The sequence below is a fragment of the Bufo bufo genome, chromosome 2 (assembly GCF_905171765.1).
Source record: "Bufo bufo chromosome 2, aBufBuf1.1, whole genome shotgun sequence".
Lineage (NCBI taxonomy): Eukaryota > Metazoa > Chordata > Amphibia > Anura > Bufonidae > Bufo > Bufo bufo.
Window position 1 is genome coordinate 54442175 of NC_053390.1, and position 15038 is coordinate 54457212.

Here is a 15038-nt window from a genome sequence, read left to right on the forward strand (position 1 = left end):
TTGGGAGATGGAGCAGGGGGCCGGATATTGCCCCGCCCCTCCCCCTTAATACCTAAGGTTAGGCGTGCGTCTATGGCCTGCTAACGCCTCCTATGGGCGTACCTATAATGTTAGATGGATTCAGCCAAACCCCCTAGTCTCTGGTGCTCGGCCTATACAGGGTGCCGCCCCCATCCAGTCCCGCCCCAACGGGGTGTCTCACCATGATGCGGGCGGATCCGGGATGCAAGCCAGCCAGCGTGTAGACCTCGTGGATGACGTCACCGGGCGCGCCCGATCACATGGTCACACTGTTGTGGCCTACTAGTGCCGGAGCGCCGCCCGATGACGTCACCCATCGCCTCCGATTATGTGCCTGCTTGGGAGATGGAACAGGGGGCCGAATGTTGCCCCGCCCCTCCCTCATCATACCTAAGGTCAGGCATGCGCCAATGGCCTGCTAACGCCTCCTATGGGCGTACCTATGAAGCTGAATGGTTTCAGCCAAACCCCCTTGTCTTCTAACGCTCGGCCTGTGTAGGGTGTCGCCCCCATCCAGCCCCGCCCATACGGGGTGTGTCCCCATGATGTGGGCGGATACGGAAGACCAGCCGGCCGGCGTATAAGCCTAGTGGATGACGTCACCGGGCGCGCCCGATCACATGGCCACCTGTTGTGGCCTCCTAGTGCCGGAGCGCCGCCCGATGACGTCACCCACCACCACCGATCATGTGACCAGGTCCGAGAACACTGTGAAACATCCACAGTGCAAGATTCAAAACCGGGTTCCATATATAGAGAGCGCACAGTTATGCACCAAAAAGGGGCCCAGTATAGATTATTGACCCCGATTAGGAAAAGAGGGGATGGGAACAGGGGAGGGGGCAGGCAAAATAGCGCAGTGTGGATGCGCAGATCATAAACCAAAATGGTGTGTAGATTACAGTGGGGACAAATATTTAGAACAGGTATACGCCCCTAGGGGCACAGTGCACATAATGTACACCGCTCAAGGGGGAAGGAAGAAACGTACCACAGGCTAAATCAAGCTATTAGTGAATACTCTATTATATCATAGTGATTAGAGCATATATATATGTATAAATTGATGTTCTTTATGGGGTAAATCCAAAGCGGCACTATAATGGGGGTGGCCACATATCCTCCCCTTCAAAATACTACAGTGCTCGAGATATATATATTAACCCAATGTAAGATAGCATATGGCTGGCTAAAGAAAGCAGGAATAATCGATATTTTCATTCAATCCTGCAGGTGACATGGTGTTAAGCATATGTATCCATTTTGACTCTTTCTGTCTCAGGATAATGTCAATGTCACCTCCCCTGATGGAATGTTTTACTATTTCCACCATTGAGAAGTTTACCGCTTTCGGGTCTCCTCCATGTTTTAGAACCACATGTCTGGATAAAGGCTTATCGCGCTTATGGCGAATATCGCCAATATGCTCCAGGATCCTCTTTTTAAAGGCTCTACAGGTTTTGCCGATGTATCTAAGGCTGCATATACATTGGGCCATGTAAACCACGCCCACTGTATTGCAATTTGCAAAGCCACGGGTCATATACGTATGGGTCTGTTCGGTGTTCGTAAAGGATTGACCTACTGTTATGAAGGAGCAAGCCTTACACTTACCACACCTGTAGGTACCATTTCTCCTATCCACTAGCCACGTACTAGAGGGGGGGGCAGGTTCATAGTGACTATGTACCAGTTGGTCTCCTAAACTTCGACCTCGCCTAAAGGTAATTGAGGGATGCTCCGGAAGAAGATCAGTCAGGTCAGGGTCAGCTTTAATCAATGACCAGTATCGCCCGATAATCTGGCGGACTTGATTAGCTTCAGTGTCGTACGTACCTATAATTCTGATCACTTCATCTGATGTCTTATTTCTCCCTACAGAGTGGATTAATGCTGATCTGTCACGAGATCCAGCATGATTCCACGCTTCATAGAGGCAGTCCTCAGAATACCCCCTCTGTTTAAACCGATGAAATAGGGTACTGGCTTGTTTGTCAAACTCGATTTTATCAGAACAGTTCCTGCGAATCCGCAGAAACTGTCCCTTAGGGATACCTTTTTTGAGTGGTTTAGGGTGAAAACTATCCCATCTCAATAAGCTATTTGTTGAGGTGGATTTACGGAACAGGGTGGTTGTAAGGGTGTTATTAGTGTCCTTGCTAATCTGTAAATCGAGAAAATTGATTGTTCTGGATTGTAGTTCATGAGTAAAGAATAGACCGATGTGATTGATGTTAAGGTCCTTCATGAACCCATCAAAATCTTCCGCAGTACCTGACCAGAATAGCAGGATGTCATCGATGAACCTCGACCAAGATATTATATGGCGGGTCCATCTCTGCATCCCTTCAGTGAAGACAATAGTGTCCTCCCACCAGCCCAGGAGCAAGTTGGCGTATGTGGGCGCACAAGGGCTCCCCATCGCCGTGCCCCTGAGCTGGTGGTAGAACCGACCATTGAAAACAAAGTAGTTATGTCTCAAGGCAAAATCTAGGAGTCTGATGACAAGATGATTATGTTCCTTGAGATCGGTGGATCTGGTGTCTAAAAAATATTTGATTGCTGCCAAGCCCTTATTGTGTGGAATAGAGGTATAAAGGGCTTCCACATCAATAGAGGCTAGCCACACACCTGTAGTATATATGCAGTATCCTGTCCTCTGTAGTATATACACACTATACTGTCCTCTGTAGTGTGTGTGTGTGTGTGTGTGTGTGTGTATATGTGTATATATATATATATATATATATACACTGCTCAAAAAAATAAAGGGAACACAAAAATAACACATCCTAGATCTGAATTAATTAAATATTCTTCTGAAATACTTTGTTCTTTACATAGTTGAATGTGCTGATAACAAAATCACACAAAAAAAAAAATGGAAATCAAATTTTTTAACCCATGGAGGTCTGGATTTGGAGTCGCCCTCAAAATTAAAGTGGAAAAACACACTACAGGCTGATCCAACTTTGATGTAATGTCCTTAAAACAAGTCAAAATGAGGCTCAGTAGTGTGTGTGGCCTCCACGTGCCTGTATGACCTCCCTACAACGCCTGTGCATGCTCCCGATGAGGTGGCGGACGGTCTCCTGATGGATCTCCTCCCAGACCTGGTCTAAAGCATCTGCCAACTCCTGGACAGTCTGTGGTGCAACGTGACGTTGGTGGATAGAGTGAGACATGATGTCCCAGATGTGCTCAATTGGATTCAGGTCTGGGGAACGGGCGGTCCAGTCCATAGCATCAATGCCTTCGTCTTGCAGGAACTGCTGACACACTCCAGCCACATGAGGTCTAGCATTGTCTTGCATTAGGAGGAACCCAGGGCCAACCGCACCAGCATGGTCTCACAAGGGGTCTGAGGATCTCATCTCGGTACCTAATGGCAGTCAGGCTACCTCTGGCGAGCACATGGAGGGCTGTGCGGCCCTCGAAAGAATTGCCACCCCACACCATTACTGACCCAATGCCAAACCGGTCATGCTGGAGGATGTTGCAGGCAGCAGAACGTTCTCCACGGCGTCTCAAGACTCTGTCACGTCTGTCACATGTGCTCAGTGTGAACCTGCTTTCATCTGTGAAGAGCACAGGGCGCCAGTGGCGAATTTGCCAATCTTGGTGTTTTCTGGCAAATGCCAAACGTCCTGCACGGTGTTGGGCTGTAAGCACAACCCCCACCTGTGGACGTCGGGCCCTCATATCACCCTCATGGAGTCTGTTCCTGACCGTTTGAGCAGACACATGCACATTTGTGGCTTGCTGGAGGTCATTTTGCAGGGCTCTCGCAGTGCTCCTCCTGTTCCTCCTTGCACAAAGGCGGAGGTAGCGGTCCTGCTGCTGGGTTGTTGCCCTCCCACGGCCTCCTCCACGTCTCCTGATGTACTGGCCTGTCTCCTGGTAGCGCCTCCATGCTCTGGACACTACACTGACAGACACAGCAAACCTTCTTGCCACAGCTCGCATTGATGTGCCATCCTGGATAAGCTGCACTACCTGAGCCACTTGTGTGGGTTGTAGACTCCGTCTCATGCTACCACTAGAGTGAAAGCACCGCCAGCATTCAAAAGTGACCAAAACATCAGCCAGGAAGCATAGGAACTGAGAAGTGGTCAGGTCACCACCTGCAGAACCACTCCTTTATTGGGGGTGTCTTGCTAATTGCCTATAATTTCCACCTGTTGTCTATCCCATTTGCACAACAGCATGTGAAATTGATTGTCACTCAGTGTTGCTTCCTAAGTGGACAGTTTGATTTCACAGAAGTGTGATTGACTTGGAGTTACATTGTGTTGTTTAAGTGTTCCCTTTATTTTTTTGAGCAGTGTATATATATATATATACAGTATACTGTCCTCTGTAGTGTATATACAGTATACTGTCCTCTGTAGTGTATATACAGTATACTGTCCTCTGTAGTGTATATACAGTATACTGTCCTCTGTAGTGTATATACACCCTATACTATCCTCTGTAGTGTATATACACCCTATACTATACACCCTATACTATCCTCTGTAGTGTATATACACCCTATACTATCCTCTGTAGTGTATATACACCCTATACTATCCTCTGTAGTATATATACAGTATGCTGTCCTCTTCCGTGTTAATTACTTTGCACAGTTTAGTGTCATCTGCAAAAATGTATATTTTACTATGCAAGCCTTCTACAAGATCATTAATAAATATATTGAAGAGAATAGGGCCCAATACTGACCCCTGAGGTACCCCACTAGTGACAGTGACCCAATCTGAGTATGTACCGTTAATAACCACCCTCTGTTTTCTATCATTGAGCCAGTTACTTACCCACATACAGACGTGTTCTCCCAGTCCAAGCATTCTCATTTTATATACTAACCTTTTATGTGGTACGGTGTCAAATGCTTTGGAGAAGTCCAGATATACAACATCCATTGATTCGCCGCTGTCAAGTCTAGAACTTACCTCCTCCTAGAAACTGATTACATTAGTTTGACATGACCGATCCCTCATGAAGCCATGCTGATATGGCGTTATTTGCATAGTAACACAGTATTCGGTTGGATAGGTAAAGCACGTTTACAGAATCATGTCTGCGGCTGTCAGGACATGCTGGGAGTTGTAGTACTGAAAGGGCCACAAGTTGGAGACCTTTTCCCTGGAGCATTTCAGTCTTTTGTCTGCCTTGGCCCAGTTTCAAGTTTTGTGGGGCGACGTGCGCGCTCCGGCTCATCCTCTCGCCCCTAAGCACACACAGACAGCCGGTGCCCAGTGAATCGAGGTCATTTAGTCAATGTGTCTGTAGTCAGGGGGACGCATGTCACGCTCGCTTTGTGCACCGCGCTGTATAAAACAACACACACAGGGAAGTTATTCCTATCCCCCCCTTATTTTTTCATTCTGGCCATTGAAGAATAAGGAGCCTTTGGGCAGCCCGTTCCCTCTAATTCTGGTATTTTCCTTACCTCCCTCTCGCTCCTAAGGGAGAATCCACTCTCTCAATTCCTATTCAGTTTTTGACAGCAGCGAAATGCTGATCCAGAGGAAGCGTCTTATAAAAAAAATCACTGCGGAGAACGAACAGGGGCCCCTGCCCTGCCAGGTTTCCACCGCAAACATTTTTTGGCAAAACGAGCGGAGGATGGCACCCGAGGTCAGGCTGCGATGGGCGCAATAAGCGTCCGAATGGAAAAACTATCCGCTGAATCATGCAGAAAGTGTTACTGGATTAAATCATAAGACACAGAGATGTGTCAGGAGCGGCCGCCTGGCTGAATGCTCCATTTGTTTCCAGGGCACACATTGATCTTCTGTTAGGGAGCTGACACCAGTCTGAGGCCCTAATGGAAACGTTGTTATTAAATAGAAGCGCTTGTAATTGTACTGACGCCTGTGATACTACCCCCGAGCACTGCACCATATGACGGAGTAACCTGGGCTTACCTGCCAATTAAGAACAGATTACTCTAAAGCCTCATTCAAACATTCGTGGAACACGGTCCGTGAGATACCGGACTGGCTATGACGCTGTGCGCTTTGTGCCGCCGCCGCAGTACAGTAATACACTCGTATAGATCATACGAGTGTATTACTGTACTGCGGCGGCACAAAGCGCACGGCATCATAGCAACCAATGACTACGTGCGCTCCGGCAGTAAGCAGGATGCCAGTCCGGTATCTCACGGACCGTGTTCCACAGACGTGTGAATTCAGCCTTAAGGAGATATTGTAGGCCATATAGAAACATAGAATGTGTCGGCAGATAAGAACCATTTGGCCCATCCAGTCTGCCCAATATATCTGAATCCTATTAATAGTCCCTGGCCCTATCTTATATGAAGGATAGCCTTATGCCTATCCCATGCATGCTTAAACCTCTTCACTGTATTTGCAGCTACCACTTCTGCAGGAAGGCTATTCCATGCATCCACTACTCTCTCAGTAAAGTAATACTTCCTTATATTACTTTTAAACCTTTGCCCCTCTAATTTAAAACTGTGTCCTCTTGTGGTAGTTTTTCTTCTTTTAAATATGCTCTCCTCCTTTACCGAGTTGATTCCCTTTATGTATTTAAAAGTTTCTATCATATCCCCTCTGTCTCTTCTTTCTTCCAAGCTATACATATTAAGGTCCTTTAACCTTTCCTGGTAAGTTTTATCCTGCAATCCATGTACTAGTTTAGTAGCTCTTCTCTGAACTCTCTCTAGAGTATCTATATCCTTCTGGAGATATGGCCTCCAGTACTGCGCACAATACTCCAAGTGAGGTCTCACCAGTGTTCTGTACAGCGGCATAAGCACTTCACTCTTTCTACTGCTTATACCTCTCCCTATACATCCAAGCATTCTGCTGGCATTTCGTGCTGCTCTATTACATTGTCTTCCCACCTTTAAGTCTTCTGAAATAATTACTCCTAAATCCCTTTCCTCAGATACTGAGGTCAGGACTGTGTCAAATATTCTATATTCTGCCCTTGGGTTTTTACGCCCCAGGTGCATTATCTTGCACTTATCCACATTAAATTTCAGTTGCCAGAGTTCTGACCATTCTTCTAGTTTTCCTAAATCCTTTTCCATTTGGCGTTTCCCTCCAGGAACATCAACCCTGTTACCTATCTTTGTGTCATCAGCAAAAAGACAAACCTTACCAGCGAGGCCTTTTGCAATATCACTTATGAAGATATTAAACAAAATTGGTCCCAGTACAGATCCCTGTGGAACCCCACTGGTAACATGACCTTGTTTTGAATGTTCTCCATTGACTACAACCCTCTGTTGTCTGTCACTCAGCCACTGCCTAATCCACTCAACAATATGGGAGTCCATGCTCAATGACTGCAGTTTATTGATAAGTCTTCTATGTGGGACAGTGTCAAAAGCCTTACTAAAATCTAGATATGCGATGTCTACTGCACCTCCACCGTCTATTATTTTAGTCACCCAGTCAAAAAAATCTATAAGATTTGTTTGACATGATCTCCCTGAAGTAAACCCATGTTGTTTTTCATCTTGCAATCCATGGGATTTTAGATGTTCCACAATCCTATCCTTTAATAGGGTTTCCATTAATTTGCCTACTATTGATGTCAGACTCACTGGTCTATAGTTGCTCGATTCCTCCCTACTACCTTTCTTGTGAATGGGCACGACATTTGCCAATTTCCAATCTTCCGGGACGACTCCTGTTACTAATGATTGGTTAAATAAATCTGTTAACGGTTTTGCCAGCTCACCACTAAGCTCTTTTAATAATTTTGGGTGTATCTCATCAGGCCCCTGTGACTTATTTGTCTTCACTTTAGACAGCAAACTTAGAACATCTTCCTCTGTAAAGATACATGCATCAAACGATTTATTAGTCATCCTTTCTAGTGGAGGTCCTTCTCCTTTTTCTTTTGTAAAAACTGAACAGAAGTATTCATTAAGGCAGTCGGCTAGCCCTTTATTCTCTTCTACATACCTTCCGTCCTTTGTTTTTAATTTAGTTATTCCTTTTTTTAATTTCCTTTTTTCATTTATATATCTGAAGAATGTCTTATCCCCTTTTTTCATAGACTGAGCTAGTTTTTCTTCTGCCTGCGCTTTAGAAGTTCTTATAACTTGCTTGGCCTCTCTCTGCCTAATCTTGTAGATTTCCTTATCTTCATTGCTCTGTTTTTTTTTATAATTACAAAATGCTAGCTTTTTATTTTTAATGATTTGGGCCACTTCTGCTGAGTACCACAGTGGTCTCTTCCTTTTTTTGCTTTTACTGACAAGTCTAATGCAATTTTCTGTTGCCTTCAATAATGCACCTTTTAAGTAGTCCCATTTCTCCTGGACTCCATGTAATCCGTTCCAGTCTGATAAGGACTCATTTATGACTAATTTCATTTTTGAAAAGTCTGTTTTTCTAAAATCTAAAACTTTTGTTTTTGTGTGGTGGGACTCTTTCACAGTTCTTATATTAAACCACACTGACTGGTGATCACTAGATCCCAAGGTTTCGCCTACAATGACATCATATACATCATATATATCAGAGCAAATAATAGTCAGAGGCAATTATAATGCCAGATCAGTTCTCTATTCTTATCTGTAGGGGGCAGTATTATAGTAGTTATATTCTTGTACATAGGAGGCAGTATTATAGTAGTTATATTCTTGTACATAGGAGGCAGTATTATAGTAGTTATATTCTTGTACATAGGAGGCAGTATTATAGTAGTTATATTCTTGTACATAGGAAGCAGTATTATAGTAGTTATATTCTTGTACATAGAAGCAGTATTATAGTAGTTATATTCTTGTACATAGGAGCAGTATTATAGTAGTTATATTCTTGTACATAGGAGGCAGTATTATAGTAGTTATATTCTTGTACATAGAAGCAGTATTATAGTAGTTATATTCTTGTACATAGGAGCAGTATTATAGTAGTTATATTCTTGTACATAGGAGGCAGTATTATAGTAGTTATATTCCTGTACATAGGAGGCAGTATTATAGTAGTTATATTCTTGTACATAGAAGCAGTATTATAGTAGTTATATTCTTGTACGTAGGAGGCAGTATTATAGTAGTTATATTCTTGTACATAGGAGCAGTATTATAGTAGTTATATTCTTGTACATAGGAGCAGTATTATAGTAGTTATAATTTTGTACATAGGAGGCAGTAATATAGTTGTTATATTCTTGTACATAGGAGCAGTATTATTTATAAGTATATTCTTATCCATACATACGGTAGATTTTTTTGTAATTGATGCTAAATTTAACAATTTTTTCGTCATTATTATGCTTTAGGAAATTACATTTTAACAATTTTGCTTTTAAACTTGATGAATTTTGTTAGATACTATCTTTACAGTAAAAAACAATGAGAATAGTGTCCTACTAGAAAAGGTCAGTGAGCCAAAAAGATCGGAACAGTTAGTGAGAGGGGCGATGTGTTCTCTTTTCGTGTCTGTTATCCTCTCCCAAGTGCTGCCATCTTGTCTCGTTCGCTCATATAATTTGTTACTGACTAATATCATGGATGGTGAAATGCCTTGATGTGAATCCCTTGAGCTAACAACAAGTGCTGGGTGGCTGTATGGGGAGATGATGGCGATAATGATGGCAGACCACCCTTCTTAGCTGCGGGGTTCCTAGGAAGCTTTTCACTACAGCTGTGTCATTTGAAGCAGTGGTCACCCTTTAATATGACGTTTTCATCTTGACAGTGGTAATGATTTGCCTAACTGTCCCGTTTTTGTTCTTTATAACAGAATCTGACATTGAAGACCTTCTGGAAGAACTGCTGCTTTGCCTCATCCATCTGATTGTAGAAGTTCCTCTTCTGTAAGTAATTATCTTTGTGTCCTGTCAGTTTGCAGTAGACTGGGTTTATACGTTGAGGCTGTCAGGTGGCAGTGTGCCCCGTGGCTGTGAACCAGGTGACACAACTGGTTTGCTTCAAGTTGCCACGGATCCACGTCAAGTACAGGTGAAGCACATAGAAACAGTGGGGCAGATTTATTACGATTGGCGTTTCATATGCCAGTCTTAACCAAAAGTTTTTGTGAATTTTATTAAGATGTATGCCTGTTAAAAATTTGGCACATCTTTTAGTTTGCTTTAGAGACAGAAAATGAAATCTACGCTTTCTATGAACAGGCGAAAATTCATGCCACAATTTTTGCCTTTTTCTGTCTTCAGACTTGTTAACTTTGTCGTATGTTTCTGACACCGCTCCTCACCAAATACTCTCCCCAATTTTCTCTCCAGTTTTGAAAAATGGTAAATTTGCTGATTTTGTTGCAAATATGGCATGGTCCTAAAGATGTATAAACGTTTGAAAAGTTTCAATTCCCCTCAATATAATTCACCTGTACTTGTCTTGGTTCCTTTGCAAAATGTGTGCATTTTTTGGCCATGCGACACGTTACTGCCCTGCGGGGCCCCAGTGTGAAGACCCAACCTTACTTTCAGGTATTTACTAAATTTCCCGAAGGCTACATGCACATGACTGTGCAGTGTTTTGTGGTCCGCAAATTGTGGATCCGCAAAACACAGATGCATTCACAATTTATGGAACCGGCCGGCCATAATAGAAATGCCTGTTCTTGTCCTCAAAATGGACAAGAATAGGACATGTTCTATTTTTTTTTTTTTTTTTTGCGGGGTCACGGAATGGAGGAACAGTGTGCTGTCCACATCTTTTGCGGCCCCATTGAAGTGAATGGATCCTCATCTGAGCCGCAAAAAATGCAGCTCGGATGCGGACCCAAACAACGGTCGTGCCGTGTGCAATGAGGCCTTATCCATTTGAAATGTATTATATTTGTACTCTAGATAAGGCTACGTTCACATCTCCGGTAACCTGATCCGACAGCCTGCTAGAGATCACTGGATCCCACATTGCCGTATTCTGCGATCCCATTATAGTTTATGGGGTCCGGTGGTGAATGTCAGAATCCGTAAATGCTGGACCCGGTGATCTCTGATGGAAAGTTCTCTACTGGATCAGGTTATTGGAGATGTGAACTTAGTCTTAGTGGCAAAGTTTGGTGCAAGTGCCGTTTTGCAGCAAAATTTGTGACACTTTTCCCCCTTTTTTTTCCATTTTAGACCACTTTTGCCATTTTTAAAGTTGGTGCAGTATTAAAATGGGCATGCTTTAGCATGATAATGAGTTTCTAGACAGGTTTGTCCTTGCGACCTTTTGAAAATGTTGTAGAAATATTAGCAAAAGCACCCCAAGCGGAGGGCTGGTGAAAGAAAGAGGAGGATTTTTAGACCGTTTAAAGATGCCCTATATCTGTCAAGCTTTAAAGGGGTTCTCCGGGAATTAAGAAATTTAAAATATTACTTTATTATAAATATATTCCTAAATACCTTTCATTAGTTATAATGGCTCGTTTTTTTTAGGGAGCAATATCAGGGGGAATAAAATGGCCGCCGTCCTATTAGTACACACAAACCCTGTCCAAATCACACAGTAGGACAAGTTACTTCACAATACTGAGCTATAGTCCGTCCTTTCTGTACTTCATGTCTTCTTATGAACTCCATTCCTACAGAGATTCAGCTAAAGATTTATCAGCTGTATTCAAGATCATAGTTCTTGACAAGTAGGAAAGAGCTGTCTCAGCCTCCTCTATCTCAGCGCTGTGAAGTAACTTGTCCTGCTGCGTGATTAGGACAGATTTTGTGTGTACTAATAGGACAGCGGCCATCTTGTTTCTGCTAATGATTGCTCCCTAAACAAAATGAGCCATTAAAAGGTATTTATTTATGATAAAGTAGTAATATTTAAGTATTTTATTTTTCTAAATACCTGGAGAACCCTTTTAAGTTTTTCACACCATAAGCTAAATGTAAGTAAAATCGAAACTGACTTAAAAAGTACCATCTTGATACATTCCCCATCCATGTGTTTAGATTTAGGGTCTTCCATGTTCTGGCAGCTTTATATTTGGAAGGATATAGATGATTGGCCCCAGTCCAGTGTGTGTTCCCGGTGACTCTCTAGACCAGGGATCAGCAACCTTCCGCACTTCAGCTGTTGTGAAACTACAATTCCCAGCATGCTCCATTAATTTCTATGTGAGTACTTACAAGAGCAGAGCAAGTATGCATGCTGGGTGTTGTAGTTTCACAACAGCTGGAGTGCCGGAGGTTGCCTACCCCTGCTCTAGACATTACCTAGGGACACCTGGATCTCATCTACTTTAACTATCTTTTCATTTGATCACTTCAGCTCTTGGCTCATTAAGGGAAAGAGAAGGACTTAGTAATACATCCAGTTGCTCAAGTAAGTATTTAAAAAAAACTGTGACGCTAGGAAATAAAATGTACATTAAAGCGCTGTACTCTGGCATTTCCATAGAGAATGAATGGAGTGGCAGGGTGCATACCAATCGCTGCCGCCCCATCAGATGAGGGGAAGCTGAGTTGAGATCAGTGGAGTTCCCAATGGTCGGACCCCCAGCTATCGGTTAGTTATCCCCTATCCACAGGGTATTGGATAACTTCTAAACTTGGCATAACTCCTGTAATATTTAACGTGAATCACCACTTAACGCCACGTCAATTCTTAAAGGGGTTGTCCATCCTTTTTTAAATGATGGTGTAAACTTACCAGCTGATTGGCGGGAATCTGACACACCGCCCCCCTCGCTGATCTACACGGCACTGTCAACATTGTAGTGGGCGGCGCTCACAACTGCAGCCCAGCTCCCATTGAAGTGAATGGGGGAGCCAGGCCGTAGTTACAAGCTTTGTCCACTGCAGAATAGCGGATTCCCATCAATCAGATATTGATGGTCTAACCTATGAATAGGCCATCAATATAAAAAGACTGGACAGTGTCTTTAAGAAAGGGATCCCAATAAATATCCCCCAGATAACCCTTCCGCAAATAGCTGTGTCTGCAGACAGCCTGCCTCCATAGCCCATAAATCTGCTCATCTCTGCCTTCACGCCGCACTTTGTATTCTCTTCAATTTATGTTCTGTGAGCCCGAAAACCGAGAAGACGCCCTCTTTCTCCCCGTGTGCTTTTCTGATAAGCAGCAGTCAGATTTACTGTATGCTAAAAGTGTAAGGTATAAATACATTAATAATGTCACAGGCTGCAGCAAACAGACGCCCCGTCCCGCTCCTCCACAATCCAGCCTGATAGACTGAAGTCTCAGCGGTGGGAGAAGGAGACAGACTGTCCGGCTCTGCTGACAGCAGATAAGAAACCACTAGATCTCCAAGAAAGCTGCAAGACCGAGCCCCAACTAGCATTACCTTACATTAAACATGACCAGAAGGTATAAACACCATTACTCTAGCAACTGCATGCCAGATCTATGGCGCTGCTGACACATACCTGATGTATGACCACTGCTCTGAATTACACGTATGTTCCATGGAGTCAGCAAGAGATTGTCAGGTACTGAGTGCAGTCTGCTGGCTGATTATAGTGAATTGATAGAGGGCATTACAGTGCCAAGCACGGGGGGGGCGCGTCCCTGTACGGTGCCAGGGGGGGGGGGGGGGGGGGCGCCTCCCTCTGTGGTGCCAAGCACGGGGGCCGCGTCCCTGTACGGTGCCAAGCATGGGGGGCCCGCATTTTATCTAATCCATGCCCCCTGAGCAAAGGGGACCTGAGATTGTGACTTTGGGGTTTCATAAGCTGTAAGCCGTAATCATCCAAATTATACCAAATAAAGGCTTGAAAGATCTCGCTTTGCATGTAATGAGTCTATCGCATCTGTTAGTTTCACCTTTTAAGTTGCTTTACTGAAATAAATGAACTTTGCACAATATTCTAATTTTTCGAGTTTCACCTGTATGTGGCTCACAGTGACAGCTCTTGATGTCTTTGCTGTCACCGTCACCAGCCGGAGCGAGCTGGCTGAAAGGAAATTCTTCTCCAGAGGCATCGGCGGGAACACATAATCCTTGGTATGCCAGACTGCAAAGTGAAGCATTGGATGAATGCTAGAGATGTCTGCTTCTGCGTGTTTACCACCAAACGTCACGAGGACGGAGCTGCTGACATGTCACCAGTCCAGCTGTCACTGGGAGTCGGAGCCCCTGATATCTTCATGCCACCAGTATTTATCAGCATCATTCATCTTCTTCTTTCTGTTGTTTTATGACTTATGTATCTGCAGACATTGGCTTTGATCCACAACGTTGAGACGTTGGATAGGGGTCGGAGGCTGCATGTGAGACCATCTCCCTTAGGAATGCATGAAGCCCTGTAGGGGATGCTTCTACACCATTGCAAATATGGAGGATTGCTCTTGGATCAGTGTTGGACTGGGATTCTTTGAGAAAACTGAAGAAGATGATTTCAAGGATGCATGCTCGCCCACCCTCTGTTCACCGCTATGTGAGTTCCGAAAATAGGCGAGCACTGGCTTGGCAATTTCTGGCAATCCCATAGTGCTAGATGGAGAGGTGGCCATGCATGTGAGGTGCACCCTCAATTCTCTGCCATGGGACTTTCTGAAAATAGGTGATCACACTCACTCGGCTGTTTATAAACCGTCCATAGCAGAAAATGGAGAGCGCAGTTTGCTGCCCTTAACTTTGGAGATGGAAGCCGGGTCCAGAGGTAGGACCTGTCTGATGTGTGGCCTTCTCCTCGCAATATGCCTTCAATGTCTGAGATGGGAATACGCCGTTATAGTGGCCATACACATCAGATAAATGTTGGCCGAACCTGCCGATTTCAGCAGGACTCTACGGCCATTTAATGGTTGAGACATCTGGTGTAAGGGGCAAAGAAGGATTGGTCATGTTGGATTTCAACACGCCTGATCCATTGTTCTCATAGGAGGTAGGCTTCTGCCAGAGGTGTCTGGGGAGCAGCAGACTCCCCTCTTCTCATTGAGAACACATACATGCCCAGTATGCGGGTGTATGGGGAGGGGAGGTTAGGAAGGTTAGCCGTCGGCCAAAACAAGCGTCGTGTGGACACCTCTACAGCCACACAGAACATGTGGAGAGCAGGTCACATCGTTGATGGGTTACTTTGTTAAGACACTAAACCATTCTCACCAATTA

General features: G+C 44.2%; 1 protein-coding gene across 1 annotated transcript in view; it reads left to right on the plus strand.

The window, feature by feature from the left end:
• Positions 1–15038, plus strand: part of DYM (dymeclin) — a 272964-nt gene that overhangs the window by 53348 nt on the left and 204578 nt on the right. Inside the window, exon 6 of the mRNA XM_040421110.1 lies at positions 9759–9831. Within this exon, the coding sequence (XP_040277044.1) occupies positions 9759–9831 (73 nt within the window). The remainder of the gene's footprint in view (positions 1–9758; positions 9832–15038) is intronic.